Raw genomic sequence first — 22,550 nt, 5'->3', positions numbered from 1 at the left:
AGACCTTCTGTGGGACCATAGGCACAAATAAGTCTCATTGCCCAGTTCCCTATTCTGATATTTGTCCACATCACTCTACTTGATAACGCCTGCCGTTCAAGAAGATTAGCCTCGTATTTAGTGTTGAATACTATGGCTACTCCTTCTTTTCCTTGATTGTCATTGCCTGAATATAACATTTTGTATTTATTGTTCAGAAAGATCTCGCCAATTTTTGTCTTTTTTGTTTCAGTCACCTCTATTATGTCGATCTGGTAGTTATCCAATTTTTCAGCTAGCTCCATTTCTTTGCAATTCAGGCTTCTTATATTGATAGTACCAATCTTGAACTCTGTTAATGTTGAGTTGGGGTGTGTGTTTCAGGATCTGTTCCAGTAGCTGACTTTTTACTGTTCACCCTCGTTCCCTGGTGAAAACAATAAGAGCTTTGTTTAACCAGACGATGCCCCAGCCAGCATGAAATTCTGTCATGTTGTACCATCATTTTATATTGTGGTTTAAGCTAATTTGGTCAGCAAAATCCCAAATTGCCAGCCCATCCTCGTTCATTAATAACCCCATTTGTTAGTAATAACCAGTCAATGTCCTGAGCAGAAATTCCCTTATATATCCCCTTGGATATATTTTTTTCATTTCATATTGGTAATTAAAATAATTTTGACGTCTAAATTAATTAGAAGATCAAAACTTTTTATTACTTTTAATTTCTGTTAGTGGAAATAATTATGCATTTTATTTATTGTCTTATTGTATACATGCTTGACTAATTTTTTACCTCCAATTTATAAATTAGAAATTGAATATGCCTAAGATTTTCTGTTAATTTCAATTCCTTCTTTTGCATTTTTTTAGGGATGTGCAAGTATCCATGTTTAAAACAGGAAGACAGAGTGCTGAGGTAAGGCTAATATTCAGGTTGGTTGTTTTTTTTCCCTTCTCCTTAGTCATTTATTTCTTTATGACTTTAGAGAAGTTGATATTAGATGTTTTGCTGTGTAACCGTGGGTCACTTTCACAATGAACCAAATGTTGTTCTTTTAAATGATATTAAATTAATTTTTTAATTTACTAAACGATAAAGAACAGAGTAAAGCTGTTTTTTTAGTATTCGATTAACTTTTTTTTTTCCCATATATCGGCAGGTATCATTTATTTTCTTTGTGACCATTTTAATATCAATTATTAAAAGCATCTCATAATAATTATGTGATATTTTACTTGCTCTGGTTATTATTATCAGTTTGCTCATAAAATTTACAGATAGCATAATAAAGCCATACAAATTGAAAGGTTATTATTATTACATCATCCATGGAGTTGACAGACTCATCATGGGAGGTTCATTCCACTGACAACATATAGAATCTTAAAGTCCTTGCCACTCCTTGCATTAACAACACATTCTGGTAATGCATTCCATTCACTCCACCAAACTGTGCAATCCACATTTCTTCAACCTCTCTCCATAGCCAGCATTCCAAACTCCTGATATTGCCACTCATCTCTTTACCCTCTCCAATGTCTCCACATCACATTGAAAACCAGGTGACAAGATCAGAGCACAATATTCCAAATTTGGTCTCACCATTTCCTTATACAGTGCCACAACCACTTCCTTATCTTTGCATGTTGGAAAAGTACTCTAACATGCAAGGATCCAATTCCTGCAGTACAGCACCATCAATAAAGTACACAGCCTTATATTTCTGCACTCCAAAATGCAACACCTTTCACTAATTGATACTAAAACTACAACCTCCACTTTTGTCCAAGTAAAAAAGTCTATTCATATCTTGAGATTCAGCATCCGTGGTGCTACTTATAATTCTTCCCAACTTTTCATCATCAGCAAATAACTGAAGATCCCCAGTCAGTCCACATAATATATCATTTAGAAACAAGTTAAACAGCATGGACCCAAGAACAGAGCCCTTGGGCATGCCACTGGTTACCCTCCTTTTTTGAGACGCTGCTCCAATCGTAACCAACCTACTGGTATTGTTCAGAGAGCCAATCTCTGATCCATCTAACCAATATATTATCTATTCCCATTCTCTGCAGCTTGTACCACAACTTATCATGTAATTATCAAACTCTTTTGCAAATTCTAAGAATATCACTGTATATGATTCTCCCTTATCTAACACCTTCTCACCTTATCATAAACTGCAAGTAAATTACTGAAACAGGACCTACCCTTTACAAATCCATGCTGACCATCATAAAGAATGCTATTTCCATCAACCCAATTCTGTATTCTATTCCTTACCAATCTCTCCAACACCTTGACCACAACCACAGTTATACAGACTGACCTATAGTTGGAGACTTCTGTCTTAGAACCATGCTTGCGGAATGGTACTATTTGACCTTCTTTCCACTCCTTAGGAACCCTACCCACTGCAAGACTTTCATTGATAGCCAGTGAGTCTATGCATAGATTGTTGAAGAAATGATGTAGAATATGTGGATCTGTGGTCTCTGTTTGGCAGAAATTAGGATTTGTTCAATGCTGATGAACTGCATCTGAATGGTTTTGGTGTTAGATGCCTGGAAAGTGCTTTGTACACTGAGCATGCTGATGTGCAAATTCAGGGCAACTTAAGCAATTAAGGTGAAAGCAAGTGAGTTTTTGTGAAGCCACCTATGAAGCGCATGAGTGTGAGGATGACCAAGTGAGGAAGCTAGTGTCTCAAGCAAAAATATTGAATAGGGTAGTCAATTTAGAAAGTAAAGATGGGGACTAAAAGGATGTTACATTTTCTATATACTAACGCCAGAAGTATCAGGAACAAGAGGGAAAAGTTTTTGGCATTGGTTAACGCAACTTTGCCAAAAGTTATAGGCATAAGGTAAGAATTGGCTAACAGCATATGATGTAGTTACAGGGATTGAATGTGATGGGTTAAGTATTTTCAGAGAAGATAGAAAGTAGGGGAGGAGTACCACTGATGATAGCAGATGAATTGCAACCAAAAAGAATAGAAGACAGGCAGGAGTGTGGCTGTTCATTTGAATCAATCTGGTGTGAATTAAGACCAGTAAGACAAAATATACAGTTGGTTGTTGCTATAGACCAAGAAGTTCCACAGATGATCTGGAAGACATGCATTGCCAAATTAGTACAATGAGTACAGGTCAAGTGATTATTATGGGGCACTTCATATGGAGATATAGACTGGAAGGAAAAAAAATCACAAAATCACATAGCAGAAAGGAAATAGAATTTATACACTAGCTGAGAGATAATTATTTAAGGCAGCATGTGATGAAGGGGACTAGGAGTAGAAAGTATTGGACCTGGTCATAGGATTAGAAGAGCTATCCATAACCAAGGTGACAACATTCCATCCAATTGGTGAGAGTGGCCATGAAGGTCTTGATTCGGGGGGATTGTAAAACACAAAGCATATTCTATCAAGAAGGGGTATTTGTGGAACTGAAAGAACATAGTTAAAAACCAATTAAAGGTAGATAAATAAAACTTAAGCAATTAAAGTGAAAGTGAGTTTTTGTGAAGGCACCTATGAAGCGCGTGAGTGTGATGTGAAATGAACAACTAGAAGGTGTAATGATAAAGTGGTTTTTACAGCAAAAAGCTTGAAGGAACTCCAATATCAGGACTGATTTTGAGTAAGGTGATTTTTTTTTTTTTTTGCAAAATTAGACATGCTTTGACATTTAAATTTTTTTTTCTAGTTGGTTAAAATGATCTAAAGAGAGAGGCATGGTAAGAGTGTTATAAATATAGGGTGAAAAACTCAGTGTGGATAACATAGTCACAACATTAATCTACAATGAATTAGCAATGATGTTAAAGAGAAGGCTCTTATACAATCACAAATTTATAATGCCGATGAAACAGGACCTTATTGGCGAGCAATGCCCACTTGCATATTAGCATCTGTACAAGAAAAAAATGTATCAGAATACAAGATAAACAAAGACAGAATAATATATTTTAAAAATTATATATTTTAAAACAGAATATTTTAAAAGTTATTAATACTTTTAATAACAATTAAAAGTATTATAATCATAGCTTTTTCTAAATCTCTTAGGGAATTGAAACAACGTAGATACGAATATAAATTAAATAATACTTTAATAGATATTTCCGATATTTCGGCAATGTCTCATTGCCATTTTCTAAAGGAACTTACAAAAAGGCAGGAGCACACAGGCCCTAACAATACAGTAACTGGAAATGAAGATATGAAGCTATCTTTCTCCTAGAAGTCCTGATGGTGCCCTCTGGCGGGCTAAGTAGGCGTTCTTGGCCGTTGGGCTGAAGGTCTGCTGATGTATGCCTCCCAAATTTGGGGCAGTCACATACAACCAAATTTGTTGAGGTTTGAAGAGTACACGGAGATATAATCATAGCTCTGCATGGAACTAGGAATATTTTTGAAAAATGGTGGAAAGGCAGATTCGTTCCTCATGTTAAAACATTTCTCTTTCAGGAAGGTCTTCTCCACAAAGCAATTCTGTTATTAGATAGTACTCTATCTCATCCTCTAGTAGAAACATTTTCTGCATAAAATGGCAATATTGTTGCCATTTATCTTACCAAACATAAGTTCATCTTATAGACCAAGGTGTCATTGGGACCATGAAATGATTGTATAGAAAAACTCTGTGTTGGACTTTATTAAGAAAAGAAAAATGCTCTCTTATTTTGGAAGTCCCTAACAATTAAAGATGCAATCTATAACATTTCTGTAGCTTAGACAGGAGTTAAAAGTGAAACAATTGAAAAATCATTCAAACAAAAATATTGCCATATAACTTTGTGATTGCTGATAATAATTTGAAAGTGGAAGACTCAAATAATGGTGTGGAAATTGACCCTGATATTTTAAAATTAATTCATAATATTAACAGTTCCAAAGACTTAGACAAGTAAAATATTAATGATCAGTTAAATATAACAACAATGAAGCCAGATATGAAAAAATGACTGACAGTGGGATGAAGTGTTTCTCTCAACAAGGACCATGATGAGGAACTACAGCCAGCTCACAAAGTAAGTTGTAATGAATCCCCAGCAGTTGCTGAAACATTATTCAAATTTGTAGAAAGTCAAGATGATGTTTGATTACATTGAAATTTTACAAATTCATGTCCCCCCCAATTACAGTGGATAATTGACATTTTACTGTATTATCATGACTTTTGAGTCAATTTTTTAATGTCTTTTCAAATTCCTCATCATTGTAAATATTGTGAATGCAGATGACTTAACTTGAGAACAAATAAATATAAGAAAGCAAAAGGATAAGAAAAAAAATTCTACAAAGAAAACAAACAAAAATGACAGAATTTCTTTCTAAATAAGATTTAAAATGTTCATTTTTATATTTACATATTACAGGAATGTTTCTTAACACTTCTCCCTTTTTTGCAAGATGTCTGCTAAGTGAAAAAAAGAATTTGAATTAAGACCAAGTGAAGTATATTCAACAGTTGCCACTCGGGTGGCCATGTTTAAAACTGGACATCCATCATTATCCACCAACATCTGGATATGCAGAAACTCTCAGTGAAGTGGATCCCCAAATGTTTGAATGCCGACAAAAAGAGAGAACACATGCTGTCATTTGAAGGGATTTGGGGTCATTTTGAGAAATCAGGTGAAAATTTTTTGGCTTGTATTGTGACTGTTGATGAAAATGTCTTCATCACCATGACCCAGAGAGCAACAGCAGTCATTGGAGTGGTGACACAAAGGTTCTCCATAGACAAAGAAGTTCTGAACGAAAAATTCAGCAGGGAAGGTTCTTGCTATTGTCTTTTGGGACATGGATGATGTAATCCTTACTAAGTACCTCAAAAAAAGGTGAAACTATTACAGCAGCAGTTTATTCAACAGCTCTGAAGGAATTGAAGGAGTTACTGAAGCTAAAATGCTGTGGGAAACTGAGCACAGACATGTTGCTTTTGCAAGACAATGCACCTGCTCACACTGCTCATGAAACCCAATGGACAATACATAACTTAGGCTTTCAATGCCTACCTCACCCATCCTATTCACCAGACCTGGTCCCATCTGACTGTTTCCTCTTCCCAAATTTAAAAAAAAAACACTTGAAAGCAACAAAGTTTACCATGGATAATGAAGTCGTATCTGCAGCTGAGGACTGGTTTAGGCAAAAAGGGAAAGACTTTTTCTCAGAGGAATGCAAATGATGCAGCAGTATTGTAACAAATGTATAACACTTTATAGAGAATGTGTAAGTTACATAGTTCTATGTCAATTCCTTCATGGGATTAGCACAACTTTTCAGCACACCTTAATATATATGAAAAAAAAAAGTGCATTTTTAATTAAATTAATCTTGAAAGATCAGAAACTCTCTCAATCGGGAAAATAACTTCTATTATCCTATGTTATGAGCCTCCTGTTTCATACATTTTTGATATGTGCACTGATTTTCGAGAACACCACCTCCACATATAATGAGAGTTACCTGTAGAAGGTTATATCTGATGATTTCAGATATAATCTTTTGATTTCTGATGATTGATATCTCTTTATTTGCAGGACTTCTCTTAGCTTTTTCAGATCCTCACAATACAAAATAATCTTCCTTTCCCAGATTTTAGCATTTGTGGTGTGTAATGGTCTGCCTGTTGAGACAGCCTTTTTTTTTTTTATATATATATATATTTCCTCAATTTTAATATGTTGAAATTTGGCTTTGCTAGTATTAGTGTCATATTGATTGAATGGTTTGAATTGCCATGAGCATGAAATTCTAGTGCTGTTGCATGGGAAGATCAATTGGACTGACCATTGTTAAAACATGCAATTAAAAAAGAAAAAAAGAAATTAAAGACTCTAGTTACACCAATAGCAGTTAACATATTATGCCTTATAATATCTTAACTGGTGTAAATAGTGGCTTTAACTAGTGTGTTATCTTTACAAACATTACTTTTCAGCTTAGTCTTATATATTAGGAGAACATGTTTCTGATATATATATTTTTTACATTAAGGAAAAACCTCAGGATGAGGAACATTTAGTATATCTCACTGAGGTTTTAAAGAAAGCACAGGAAACCTTAGAAAAGGAGCAGTTATTTGCTTCATCAAGCAAAGAGAAAGAGGTAAAAAAAAAGTTTGTTATTCAACATAGAAATTCAAAATATAATTAATTTTGGTTTATTTATTAAGTGAATTCATGAGCACTGATTTGTACTGACAACTATTTTAGACTTAACTAGAAATCTGAAAATGAAGGAAATTCTGTGTTCAGGTTCTAATAATGACTTGGTCTTCTAAGAACTGCAGATATTCCTTCATAGACAGAAAAGAAACCATATGTATATTTATTGGTGCTTCTAATATATTAATATAATGAGACAGTTCACTTACTATAGCAAACTTATAGGGATCATGGCAACAGTTTGTTGAAGTGGTTAGTGTACAGTGGGGAATTTCCTTTAGCATTATACCAACTGGGGTATTAATGAGGCCTATTACACTTTGTATAATAAATTTAGTTTAATCCTTTATCCAAGTGTGAGCAAACAAAGTTTGCACCTGAAAGTATCTTCAGGACTGGGGTAAGGTGATACAACACCAGGACAACTCGTTGCAAAGGTGTAACAAGCTACCAACACTCCTGTCTCAGTATCTCCTATAATGCAAAACACATCTCCTTGCGGATATGTCTAATGTTATGCATTAAGGGAAGGGCCACTACCCAGACTAGTTTCAACCTTTATTAAGGTCTCTTCAGTGGGAGCCAGGCCCAAGCTGAGATACCAGGCAAAAGCATTCGCAGGTCATCTCTACCTATAGGAGTTGCCAAATGGTGTGCCACCCCTTTTTAATAAATTACTCTGGATTTAGAGAAAGATGTTGAAAGTTTATTTTTCACTTGGTTAGAGGTGCAAACTATGTTTGCTCACACTTGGATAAAGGATTAAACTAAATTTATTATACTCTAACCAAGTGAAAAATAAAAAAAAAATTTTTCATCATCAAAAATATTACACTTTGTGAATAGTAGTGCTTGCTACAGTGAGAGGCAACTGTATGCGTTAAGTTAAGCTGCTATCAAGAAATTTCTGGATGCCAACTGGTATTCTTCAAGCTTTATTTGTTAAATAAAATGTTAGTCGTTCCACATTTTCTGTTTACAAATTTTCACAATGGTGAAATTGTTAGTGACCTTATGTGAGCTACCACATTTCTAGTACATCAAAGGATACTAATTACATAGAAACAATAATAAGCAGAGTTCACAATACAGGTTGCTCAAAGAAAAATAATGAACTTTTGTTTTAGAGTAGAAATTATTGGTATATAATTTCATTTTTTGGTGTGGCACCAGCATCTTTTTTTTTTATAGAAGACCACAAATGAAGAAAAAATTGTATCCAATATCCAAATTTTTTTTCATACCTGTGTTATTTCACACATTGCAAAATGAAAGTTATGTTATGTAATATTAAAGAACATTATTTTGCTTGGAAATAGTAGTACTATTTAATCATGAAGCAATATTCACATGATATATGATCCTTTTAAAGTCTGAAGTAGCAACAACAGGAAGGTTAGTATGTCTCTTAAGTTGGAGAACTTCAGTAGTACAAAATAAGTACAAACTCATAAAAAAAATTATTTTATAAAAAATACTTCTCTTCATGAGTCAGCAGGATGCTGTCATAAATGTGTTTTTAAAGAAAGTTGAATACAGGTGAGAAAGGAAATTATATGCACTATTATTTTTGTGCCCAAACTAGGGTTATTTAGCTCACAATACAAATAAAATTTTCTCATGGATGTCTTATTTAGCATGCAGCATCTGAAAATAAGAAAAATAAATAAATTTTTGTCATATCCATAGCCTTTTTATTTCTTTTCTTTGATAGCACATCAATTAAATCTTACTAAAGTTCATATCAGCTCAATATTATATAATGTAAAGTCATGTATTCTAGCCACAAGAGGCTAATTATTATTATGTGACACCTCCAGAGAGTCCAAAGACTCATTGAGGGAGAGCATTTACTCTACACCTCTCCACCACTCGCAATCCACCAACTACACCAATGCCATCTACCGCCCACCACCACTAGTATTTTCACAGACAATCACAAACATCCAAGCCCATGGCGGGATTTGATCCTGCAGGCTTTTGGCTGGAGAGCAGATACACTAACCACTCGGCCAGCCTGGCCAGCATTATAATTATTATTATTATTGTTATTAATTGGCACCTCCAAAGAGTCTAAAGACTCATCGAGGGAAGGCATCTACTCTACAACTCTCTATCTCCACCAACTACAATGAACCACAACTACACCAACGCCATCTACTGCCCACTACTACCACTAGTATTTTCACAGACAATCACAAACATCCAAACCCATGGTGGGATTCGAGCCCATAGCCTTTTTGCTGAAGAGCGGATACACTAACCACTCGGCCAACCAGGCCGGCTATTATATATACCTTATACCATTGTAAGTTATATAATATTGCTAATGATTCACTTCAGCAAGGAAGAAGGATGAGCAGATAATCAGTTGAAGTTCAAGGGATACATCACTAGTGTTGTAAACAGTACTCAGAGGATTTTTGCTGAAATGCAAACAGCATGTGACAAGTCGGAAGTTAGAAAGCTTGATGGTGCCATTGTATAGGATGTTGATTAGGTTAGATCTGAATTTTTACATATAGATTTGTACACATGGATAGCCTGGCAGACAAGAGCACCAAAGTATGATATGCTTTCAAGAAAGTGACTGCTTCTAGAAATCTTAATTATGGTTACTTATGTGAAAACAAATTGTTTTCTACACCTACATAGCTTTGGTTTCATGCATATTACAATTTTTGTGACATGCCCACTCAGTACAAAAGACAAACTGTCTCTTGCAATTGGCTTCTATGTAATAATTTTGTATGGTTACAGTCAATTCGTGACTAGTGTCAATCCCATGTTAGACTAATCCATATTTATGAGATTTAATCAATTGAATAAAACTTTAATGCTCACAAATACATATTTCACTTGATCTTCATGGGTGGATGAAATAGGATAATTTGCAGGAACATTGCACTTGATGCACACTAGGAAGCTGCAAAGGAGAGAGGGAGCATGTTTTCATTTGTGACAAGCTGAAATTTCTTTAATTTTAGCAATGCATTCAGAAGTGCCTTTTACATAAAGAATTGAAAATCTGTGGATTGCATCTTCATTTGGACAGAAGCAGACATTTTTTGAGTTATTTTTGGATTTAATTTATGAATGTTTTACTGTAGTGTTCCATTGTATTGATGAATATCTCTGGTTTCATTACATCTTTCTAATCATTCACAGGAATTCAACAGCCACGGAGACCAATAAATTAAGCAAGTTGTACTAGCACTAGTGTCAGCTATGGGTAAGAACAAAGAAAATCACCTCAAGTGCACAATATTATTATTTCACTTCTTCAGGAAATCACAACTCATTGCAGATGTCTGCCTTAGACAACAGAGTCTATCAGAGCACACTTTAAACTTATTTAATATCTACACTCACCACCCTCTCAGGCAATTCTCCTGCCCCTCTCCATGCAAAATACTTAAAATTCTTAAACTCGTACTCACTACTTCATTTCACATTATCCAGATGGTCTCTTGTTCTTCTTCCTTCCCCTCTTTCTATCATATGATAACCTTTCCTACTGTCATTAAATACGTTTTAACAGTATCCTCTCCACAGTTACTTCATCCCTTCAAATCCTGATGTTGACCACTTCTTGAATACAGTAATCCTTATATAAAGCCCTTATCAGATATGCTTTGGTAAGGACTTTATGCAGTGCAGGTACCACTCTTATCTCTCCTTGTTCCTCTTCAATACTGTGGCAGTCCTTTTGTAAAAATAATCATAGTTTAAAATTCTGAATATTTTTATGTATTGTTTATGTTAGTATGTTTATTAGTTTTGGTTTCATAACACGCATTGTCGGCACTTGATTTGTGCCCTTATTGATGTTATTTTGTTAAAATGAAATGTAAAGCATTTAAAAAATTGATGTACTTACTGGATTTGATAGTTGTGTTACTTTAAACAATTTTATTGTAGTTTAAAATTATCAAGTGTTGTGTTTTGAAGAGACATCCTCGTTACGCTAACGGAAACAACGTGTCAGCCATTATATTTAGTTTCTCGCTTGCCAGTTTCATGGAGTGCGCATGCTCGCCGAGAAGTTTGATGTGTGATTGACAGCTGACAAGGAGAGCGTTCAGTATCAGGGTAACGGAGAGTAAACAAGACAATGTTCAAAAAGAAATAAGAACACAGGCCGGCAGACATTTAGATTAGGAGGAACTAAAGTGTTTTTTATGTGACAGTCAGAGAAAAATTAATAGTATATTCTGAAAAAGGAATCATGGAACTATGAAGTTTCAAAGTGGAACAAGTGTTGATAAATAAAAGAAAATATTGCTATAGATGTTTTAAAAGGAATATTCGAGGAAATGCTAATTGGAAGATTAGTAGTAGATTTTGAAAAGGGAATCATAGAACTGTGAGTTTTTTTAAAGTGGAAGAATTAAGACTGTCAATAAGCATTAGTGAATAAAAGAAGAAATTGCTATTTACGTTCTAAAGGAATGTTTGAGAAAATCTGATTAGGAAGTTTCATCTGTATTAAGGATGCCAGATCTAACTATTATTTCTACTAAAAGGAGACAGAATTAAGTCAGGAAGAATTAATGTGTGCTACATGAGTGATGAGAAAGGATCCTATGAAAATGAAGAATAAAGTTATATATCTTCGTAAAAAGGCCTTAACAGAGAAAGAAACTGGCTATGAACATTTTGTCATTTGAAAACAAAGTGTTTAGTCTAGTCTTAAGTGTAAGTTTATTTTTAAAAGTCCTTTGATCCAATTATATATATTGTTTTTGTTTTATTAAATGTGTTTATTTTGTATTTTCGTCTTGAGTCAGTGAATTTTTTGGATTCTGAAAGCAATAGTAAAAAAGAGGTCGTTGCACCAATCGGAGTGAACCCTTGTGCAATAAATAAATATAATAAAAGCACTCGGAAATAATAAAAAAAATTGCTGAACAGAGATTATCTCTATAAATGGATTAGATTAGTATTATGATAATTATCTTTATAAAGAGATAGAAATAAAAATAAAATAAATAAAAATCCTATATTTGAACAATGATGCAGCCGGTAGGATAATATTAGATAAAATAATCTCTCCAATAACTATTAACACTTTCACTAGCTTTCACAGCCTTTACAGTGTGTCTCCCTAAGCTTCAAATTTCAATCTACAATCACCCTCTTCCTCAAGAACTCTGGTTTCTTCTGTTATAAATCCCAAAAGAGTATGTAGCCTGTGGATCCCAAATTTCAGAACCTTACATTTACTTGCATTAAACTGAATCACCATTCATTGTTCCAGTATTGAAATCCTTCTCAAGAATCATGACATTAACACTATTACTGATAACATCCTCTCAAGCTTCACAACATCTGCAAACAACTCAATATCTCCATGTAATCCATTGACAATATCATTGACAAAACAGTAATGTTCACAGTACTAAATCCCATGGAAATTCCACTGGTAACCTTCCCACATCCCGATATCCCTCCCCCCACTCCCAATGAAAAAAAATCGGATATCTGTGGGAATTCCAGTTTCAAAATCAGTCCAGTAAACTGATATCTGAACCAACGTGCTGCAAGTTAAAAATTAATTTATATGTCACTCTGATAGTCTTGGCAATATCTAGCAAAATGGCAATGTATGTCTTTTCCTTATCCTGTTCTTGTTACTTCATTATAAAAGACAATGAGATTATTAAAATGCCAGCTCCCATTAACAAATCCATGCTGGCCTTCATATATAATATTGCCTCTTATCTCTCCAATTCTGTATAGAAACTTTACCAATCCAAAATCTTAACAGCAACAGGAGAAATACAAATGGGTTGAAGGATACGAAGTAAATGTACTTCAAATACTGAACATGATGGGTGTCAGTATACAAGCAGGAATAGATGAGATTTTGGCATGTGTTTTATGGAATATGCTAAGGAACTGCAAGTGACATTGATCTGACTGTTTAGAGAAAGTCATTATTATTATTATTATTATTTAGGCCTCCAAGGAGTCAAAAGACCCATCATGGGAGGTCCCTCCTAGGAAACACAAAGTCTATCATACCACTCTTTAAATTCATTGGCCATTCTTGCTCTCAACACTCTATCAGGCAATGCATTCCACGGTTCAACCATCCTCCATGCAAAGAAACCACTCCTCACCCTCTTGCTCACAGTTTCCTTTCGTAACTTCCAGGGATGGCCCCTTGTCATCGCTGTTCAACCAAGCAAAAGAACTCCCTAGTGTCAATCCTGTAACCACCTCTCAACAGTTTAAAAGTCTCAATCATATCACCTCTCCTTCTTCTATTCACCAAACTCTGCAGCCCACATTTCCTCAGCCAATCCTCATAACTAACATTGTACAGTTCTGAAACCATCTTTGTTATCCACCTTTGTATACCCTTTCCACAGTTAATTTATCCCCTTCAAATCCTGGGGACTAAATCTGAGAACAATAGTCTAAGTGTGGTCTGATCAGGGTCTTATACAACAGAATGATAACTCTTTATCTCTGCAGGTCAGCGTCCTTCTCATTATTGCAGCAATCCTCTGTGTTACCTTCACCACCTTGCAATATTCCCCTGAATTTCAGGTTTCTATCAATCATCAACCCCAGATCTCTTGTATCCCCTACTTCCTTCAGCAGTATAGCTCCTCTGATAGAGTATGCAGCATCCTATCAATGCATCCCCAAACATCAAGACTTTACATCTTGCTGCATTAAACTGATAACCCCATTCATTTTCCCATATGTCTAACTTGTTGAAATCCACTTGCAGGGCTACCACATCTGCACTATTACTAATAACTCTTCCCAGAACATCATCTGCAAACAACTGAATATCCCGTTGCAATCCATTGACAATGTCATTGATATAAAGGCTAAACAATATAGGTCCCAGTACTGAGCCCTGTGGGGCCCACTTGTAACCCTCCGCCTCTTTGATACTGCCCCACCATATACAACTCTGATACCTATTGGACAGCCAATACTGAATCCAGTTGACTAACCTGACATCCAGACCCATGTGCTGCAACTTAAATATGAGCTTATCATGTGGCACCCTGTCAAATGCTTTTGCTAAATCCAAGAAAATGGCAGTATATGCCTTTCCCTCATCTATTGCTCTTGTAACTTTATTATAAAAGGCTAGCATATTACTAAAATGAGCGCCCCTTCACAAATCCATGTTGACTCTCACAGATAACGTTACCCTCATCTGCTCAATGCTGTATACGGGCCCTAACTAATTTCTCCAAGATCTTAACAACTACTGATGACACACAAACTGGCCTATAATTAGACACTTCCAGTCTGCTACCATCCTTATGCAATGGCACTATCTTACCTTCCTTCCATTCCCTGGGCACCTTTCCCATAGCCATACTTTCATTTAGCACATTCTCTCAAAACTTGTGGTGAAATACCATCCAACCAGTCCCACAACTTTACTGACATCCAGAGTACTCAGTATCTGAAACACACTCTCCTCCTGTACCTCTAGATCTCGAACCTGCCCTATCCCTCTATATTAAAATTTACTCCTCCAGGATGAAATACACCAATAAAGTGTACATTTAACAATTCCACTATGTCCTCTGCATCAGTCACTCTATTCCCATTTTTATCCCACAATATCATTCTTCCACAGTCATTTCTCCTCCTATTGGCCACATATCTAAAAAAAATTCCCTAGGATTTTCTTTGGATCTTAGGGCCAATCTCTTCTCATATTCCACTTTTGCCTTCCTTACCATACTAGTCACTCTCCTGGCCTGTGTCTTATTTTCTTCATGCATCTGCTCTTCACCTGTCTCCTTATATCTCTTCCATAGCCTCTTTTTCACATGCAGTTCCTGTTTAATATTGTTTGTCATCCACTTTACACCAAATTGTGTCCTCTTCTTCACTTGTGGAATACAGTTTACTATTGCTGCTAACAAATATTCCTTCACAATTTCCCAAGCACTAATGATATCCCGGCCTTCCATTTCCTCCCTCCATGAAACTTCCTGAAGTTGATGTCTAAGACTGTTATAATCATCTGCCTTATAATTCCACATATGTTCCTGTCTCGTTGATATTCTTGCATTTCTATTCATCTTCCAAGTCAAAACTACATGGTCACTCTCTCTCCAACTGGTGGAGAGATGTCATCTCAGTTATTATCAACTATCAACTCTTCTGATGCTATGACCAAATCCAAAACTCTTAAACCTCTTGTTCTCTCTATTACATGTTGCCTAAGACATTTGTCCCTCAAGAATTCTAGAAATCCCATTCCTTTATTGCTACATTCATCTTCCTCTTTATACTGATGTTGTTAAAATCTCCCATAACAATCATTCTTCTTGCACTAAGTCTTGCAATGGATAAGTTCCTAAGGAGTGGAAGGAGGGTAATAATGCCTCTGCATAAAGGTAATGATAGAAAGGACTTGGAGGTAGGTGGCGTTGGTGTTTGATGATAAAGATTGGTGAAGTAGTGACTGAATGGGTTGACTGAACCAGTTGTGATTTATCTGTTAATTGATTGATTTGGATCCTTTCCTTTAGTGTTACATGGTGATCAGCATTCATTTCAGACAAATTATGGAGACTACAACCATGTTAGAAATAATTATTTTAATTTCCCGATATTATTATTATATCACACCTCCTGGGAGTCCAAAGACTCATCGAGGAAGGGCATCAACTCTTCGTCTCACTACTCCACCAATCTTTATCATCAAACACCAGTGCCATCTACCGCCGACTACCACCACTAGTGCTTTCACAGACAATTGCAAACATCCATGCCCATGGCAGGATGTTTGCAATTGTCTGTGAAAGTGGTTAGTGTATCAGCTCTCCTGGCTGGAGAGCTGATACACTAACCACTTGGCTGACCAAGCCGGCAATTTCCCGACATTTCTACTTTCATATTAACCTTCATATTTATTAGTCAGTTTAGATGTCTCTGCCCTCTTCACAAATGTCCCAATCAATGGCACAATTCTTCTGTTAGGACAAATTCCCTTCAGATATCATGGCGCTCTTTGCGCATGTATTATGTTCTGGTTATTTTGTGTGGCAAAACACTTTCTACCTATAAAAAGAAGGCACAGCCATGGGCTAACCATTATTCACCTCAGCTACTAACTTTTATATGGAAGCTTTTCAGCACCGTGCTCTAGATTCCTCTCCTTTAAAACCTAAAGTCTGGCTTAAATATTTGACGATGTTTTCGCTATCTGGTCCCATAGCTGCCTGACATTTGACACTTTTCTCAGCCACCTAAACAAATAACACAAATACATACAATTGAAATTGTGAATTGTATGCATGTTTTGCTTTTCAATTGAGATTGAAATCAGAACATGCTTCCTTTTCTAGATACACTTGTCACATGTCTTCCTCTGGCAGTCTTTCTTTCACTGTTTACTGGAAGCCAACACGTGCTAGCCAATATATGCACATAAAAACTCCTACCACCATCCAACACAAAAACTAGGTGTCATTAACACACTAAAAAACAGGGCTTTGAAGATTTGCTCCAATGAACAAGCACTTAAAGATGAATCAAAAATTATTACCAATACCTTCCTAAAAAATGGCTACAGCCAAAATACTATCAACAAAATTCTTCACAAGACCTCACCAAAAAACAAAAATAAACTAGACTACAATAAAACTATAACCATTCCATAAATTAAAGGGATATCAGATAAAATAAACAGAATACTACAGAAATACAACGTTAAAGCCACCTTTTAATCTCCGGCAAAATTAAAGAACTTACTCAACTCATCCAAGGATCAACTTCTTCCACTTGCCCACCCTGGAATTTACCATATTTATTGCACCTGTTTCAACTGTATAGGGGAAACAGAGTGCACAATTCCTATGAAAAAAGGAACATAAACAGCGCATTAAATTTAATAACTATGGTAAAGCCAACCTTTCTGATCATGCCCTGAATATTCTACATAGAATTGACTGGAAATGCACCTGTTGTTTACATCGCACCAAAACGTGGTATGAACATAAATTTAAGGAGGCCTATGAAATTCTTATCAACCACCCTAATCTTAACAATAATGTTGGTCTAAAATTTTTATTTATTTATTTAGCATATAGCAATCTACATGCAGTTATAAAAGTACGTAAGTCAAAATAAATATGTAAAAAGTAAGTGACAAACAATTAGAATAAAACATCATCATCGTAACACTGATTACGGGTATAGACCACATTGGTCTGTTCCGGTCTCATTATCCATCCAATATCCTTTTTTGAGGTCTACCCTGCCTTCTCTTTCCAATTGGCTTATATTTTAGTATTTGTTTAGAATATCGGGCGTTGACCATTCGGTTGACATGTTCAATCCATTTTTGTTTATAATTGTTTAGTTTTTCTTCTATTGATTTTGTTTTTAGTTCCTTTAAAATGTCTTTGTTCCTTTTTTGATCTAATAATGTGTATTTTGCAGTTCTTCTCATAAATCTCATTTCACTTGTTTTTATTCTTTGTTTATCTTGTTTGTTTATTGCCCAAATTTCACTGCCATATAATAATGTGGGCGCTGCTAAAGTATTGTATATTTTAAAGTGTGTTTCTTTTTGTACTATATTTGGGTTGAGTGTTCTATTTATCAGGCCTATAATCTGTAGAAATTTTGAAGTTTTTAATTTTGTCTTTTTTCCTTCATATGATATTTCACATCCAAGGTAACTGAAGGTATTTATCTGTTCTATTATTTTATTATTAATAACTATTTTGCTTCTAATTGGAGTTTGCCCACAAAATGCATTTTTGTGGAGAAAAATGCATTTGGGTCTTATTTTGTATATATCATTTTCTAGATATGATACAAATTTTTCTTAGCTTTCTCTGTGTCTCTTTCTGGTTTCTCTTTTGGCTATTGCTTGTCTTTTTTTTATATTCAACTTCATCTTCATGTTTTTTGCTACTTAGCCAGCTTTTTATTTTCAATTATTGTTTTTATTTCATTGTTCCATATATGTAATTTTTTATTTTTATGATATTTTTTGTGTGTTCCTAGACTTTCATATGCTGCTGATGTGATAATTTCTTTTATGTTATTCCATTCTTTCTTGATATCTTCATTTTCTTGTATTTTTTCTAAGTAGTTATCAATCCTCTGTTGGTATAAATTTCTTATACTTGAATCATTTAGTAGTCTTACTTTGTAATTAGATTTTGTTTCTCTAGTTTGTTTACTTTTTTGTAGCCAGTTTGGTGGAAATCTTAGTTTTGCCTGTACTAAATAGTGAGCGTGTCAATTTCTAGCCCTCTTCTAACTTTAACGTCTAGGGAGAGGTTTGCTGCTTTTTCATTTGCTATAAAGTAGTCTATTATTGATTTTTGTTCTCTTGCACACCACGTATATTATGTATATTTTTGTTTGTAAAATGTATTCATTATTTTTAAATTATTATATATTATATAATCAATGAGTCACTTTCCATTTTTGTTTACTGTTGGTTCTCCAAATTTTTGTATATTATTGTTAATTTTTTTCATTCCTATTCTGGCATTAAGATCTCCGGCTATAATTATATGGTCTATTTTATTTAATTTTTTATATATTCCTTGTAACTCTTTACAAAAGTAATCATTTTCTTCTTCAGGGGCATACACTCCAACAACTGTTAAATTTTCTTAATTTAATTTTAATTGCACTTCTAATATTCTTTCATTCTAGTATGTATAATTAGTTATTTTTACAATTTTATACAAATGCAGTGATTGGGACAGACTAAACTGGCCCCAAGATAAGCGTTGCGCCCGGTAAATAACACGATCGCTAGTGCACTTTGCCTCATACATGCCCTGTGTTCTACACGTATAAAATAGGGCCAGCCGTGGCTGGCTCCAGAGACCGTACTAAGTCGCATTATACAATATTGCCACAAAATACTACAGTAATTTTTTTTTATTAAACAATAAAATGTGTTGGAAATAGATCAAAAAATAATAATTACAAGAAACAATATTTTTTAAAACTACAATTATTGGGCTAGTTATACAAATATAGGTGGGGCCCGGCCCCTATAGATGAGCCTCCCCTGGTCCAAGTGATAAGTTGCATTGTGGTGTTAAGCTGGCAGTCAGTTAGTTAGGTATGGCAGCTGTTAAGCCAAACTGGAGGCACAGTACTCTGCCACACCGAAAAAACCAATCCAAGTGTTGATGTTCGTAATGTGGTTGCTGCTGCTACACCCCAAGAAGCGCCACATAATTTCTGGATGTTGTTTCTAGTTCTTATTTTTCCAGCTGTTTTCAGTCTGTTTCTTATACGATAAGGTGTGATCAAGTGTAACGCCTAGGTATTTAGGATATTTTATGGTGTAGAACTGAATTTCCAAATCATATGTTCAGCTAGTCATGTGCCAGTTTATTGCAGAGATGAAATGTTGACACTTCAGTTTTACTTTGGCTTGTTGCAGTCTCCATTTTTTAAAGTAGGTATGCATAGCAGCAAGGTTGTTTGTGAGAGTTTCCTCCATCTGTGTTAGTTCTCTATTTCTGGTGGCTAATGCTATGTCATCTGCATAGCAGAATTTTCTAGTTACTGTATCTGGCAGGTCAACTATGTATAGGTTAAATAAGAAAGGGGCCAATACTGAGCCTTGTGGTAGGCCATTGTTGAGTTTCTTCTGATTACTGATATTTTCTCCAAGGATAACATGGAAATACCTATTGCTGAGCATATTATTAACAAGCTATATTGTTCTTCGGCACGGTAGTGCTTTCATTAGGTTAGACAGCATGCCCTCTCTCCAGACAGTGTCGTATGCAGCATCTAAATCAAGGAAAACTACAGAAGTTTTTAGATTTCATTGAAAGCCCACTTCAATGTATCATGTCAGTGCCAGAACCTGGTCACAACAACTGTGATTGGGCCTAAAGCCTGCCTGTTCTCTCAGAACGTGTTCAAGGATGGTGTTGCTTATGCAGTTGTACAGTAGTATCTCCAGTAGTTTATATGCACAACTTAGTAGTACAATTGGATAATAGTTTTCTGGGTTGTCAGTTGATTTTCTGGGTTTAGGAAGGGCTACGAGCTTAGCTCTCTTAAATTCCTTCTAACATAACACACCGAGAAGAAACTATGTCATCGGGCGAGCAATTTTTTTGGTATTTTTGCCAGCATGAATAAGAAATTCCGGTTGAACTCCATCAAACCCCATGGCCTTTTCCTTATTTGTATCAGCTAGTGCATTGTTGATTTCCTCATCGCTGAAGGGTCTTGCATATTCTGATTCGTTTTTTAGTTTTGCCTTCAAGTTTCTGGCTTCTCTTTTAACTTCAATAGTATGGTTTCTATCACGTTGGCATCTCGAGATTCTAGTAATGTGGTTAGCAACTTGGTTTAGTGTCTGTCTCTTTAGTAGTCATCATTGTAGCACCTCCTAGCTTCCGTAATACACTCCAGGCCTTCCTTCTGGAGTGCCTGAGGTCCAGTCCCTCAACTATTTCCATCCAGCATTGTTATCTTGCTGCGTCCCAGTTGTGGAGGAGATCTTCTGCAATTTCCAGATCACTGCTCTCCATAAATTTCTCGTGGAAAGCTTTTCACTCGTTCGTTCCATCCAGAGATATACTCCTTTCTAGCCCCTGGGGATATGTTTTTTAGCTGTAGAGATGACAACTCCTACAAATCAGTTGTAGTTATTGGGTACAGGAGGTATGAAATAAACACACTTGTCAAGGTCAATGGCATATTTTTCCCAGTCGACTCTTCGAAGATTCATTCTCGGGTGGGGAATTGATCAGACAAGAGATATTTTTATGCCTACATCAGGGAGGACCAGTCAGTGTTGGCTGTGAGGGAAGTCACTGAGAACTCTTCTTTGAGTAGGTAGAGGTTCATTCATGTGATTAGAGGTGACAAAGTAGAAGTCAGGATTATAGTCTCTTCTCCATGCTGCTGATCTGAAGGTGCCACGCTCTTTAGCGTCAAAGACCAAGTAGATATTGCAGGCCTCAGCCCAGTTGGCAAGGGCTATGCTTCATTCGCTGCATTCATCATTCTGAGCATACTTCCATAACTCTTGGTGGCTGTTGAAGTCTCCCGCATATATAGTAGGGTGACTCAAAGAGGGAGGACTTGAGGCCATTGAACACTTGGTCTAAAAATCCCAAGAATATGGAGTCACATATTCTACCTACATAACCTTTCTGCCTAAAAGGCAATTATAAATGATTATAGGTAATCCAGGAAATTTGGGGGTGGGGGGGGGGGGGGGTGGGGGGGGGGGGGGGTGGGGGGGGGGGGGGGTGGGGGGGGGGGGGGGTGGGGGGGGGGGGGGGTGGGGGGGGGGGGGGGTGGGGGGGGGGGGGGGTGGGGGGGGGGGGGGGTGGGGGGGGGGGGGGGTGGGGGGGGGGGGGGGTGGGGGGGGGGGGGGGTGGGGGGGGGGGGGGGTGGGGGGGGGGGGGGGTGGGGGGGGGGGGGGGTGGGGGGGGGGGGGGGTGGGGGGGGGGGGGGGTGGGGGGGGGGGGGGGTGGGGGGGGGGGGGGGTGGGGGGGGGGGGGGGTGGGGGGGGGGGGGGGTGGGGGGGGGGGGGGGTGGGGGGGGGGGGGGGTGGGGGGGGGGGGGGGTGGGGGGGGGGGGGGGTGGGGGGGGGGGGGGGTGGGGGGGGGGGGGGGTGGGGGGGGGGGGGGGTGGGGGGGGGGGGGGGTGGGGGGGGGGGGGGGTGGGGGGGGGGGGGGGTGGGGGGGGGGGGGGAGGCAGTCTCATGCAACCAAATTTGTTGAGGTTTGGATTGTTCCTTAGGGCTGAAGCTGATTCCATGAAAAGCCTTTCATATTTGTATTTACTACGGTGTATTATCATGGCTTTCTTCCACCGTATTCTATGGCAGGTATCCAGCGCATGGTCAGCAAGACTAGAGTGGCTGTATTGGTGAAACGGGATGTAGTTCTTGTGTTGTGAAATTCTGATATTTGCTGTCCTGCCTGTTTGCCCAAAGTAGGACAGCTTACAGCTGCAAAGGACCTGGTATATACCAGGTAGGTCTAGGGGGGGGGGGGGAGGTTGGTCTTTAGTAGAGCGAAAAAACATAACTTAACTTCTTTTTATATGGTCTGTAACAAGAAGTTAAGTCATGTTTTTTTAGGATTTTTTGTAATTTTTTTCAAGGTGCCTCGGATATAGTGTATGGTGATGGATTTAGAATAGTCCTTGTTGTGAGGGGGGGGGGTGGTTTACTGCTTTCAATATTTTTTGGGGAGGGTAGCCATTGGCTGAGAAAGTGTTGAGAATGTAGTTTAGTTCTGTAGTTAGGGCATTGTCATTTGAACAGATAAGTTTAGCCCTGTTGTGTGGTGTCTTAATGACTCCATATTGTTGCGAGGAGGGGTGGTGGGATTGTTGGTGAATGTATCTGCCTTTATGGGTGGGTTTT

At 37.1% G+C, this 22,550-nt stretch overlaps 1 protein-coding gene across 4 annotated transcripts in view; it reads left to right on the top strand.

Moving 5' to 3' along the window:
* LOC150105337 (uncharacterized) overlaps positions 1-22,550 on the top strand; it is a 409,874-nt gene that overhangs the window by 310,501 nt on the left and 76,823 nt on the right. For all 4 annotated transcript variants that reach the window (XM_090394715.1, XM_090394718.1, XM_090394714.1 and 1 more), the window contains 2 exons: positions 853-898; positions 7,002-7,112. In XM_090394715.1, the coding sequence (XP_090250841.1) occupies positions 853-898; positions 7,002-7,112 (157 nt within the window). The remainder of the gene's footprint in view (positions 1-852; positions 899-7,001; positions 7,113-22,550) is intronic.

This window comes from Typopeltis vanoorti, chromosome 6, assembly GCF_054136105.1.
Source record: "Typopeltis vanoorti isolate ZY-2024b chromosome 6, IOZ_Tvanoo_1.0, whole genome shotgun sequence".
Lineage (NCBI taxonomy): Eukaryota > Metazoa > Arthropoda > Arachnida > Uropygi > Thelyphonidae > Typopeltis > Typopeltis vanoorti.
Note: the sequence above shows the minus strand (reverse complement) of the source record. Positions and strands in the feature narration are given on the sequence as shown.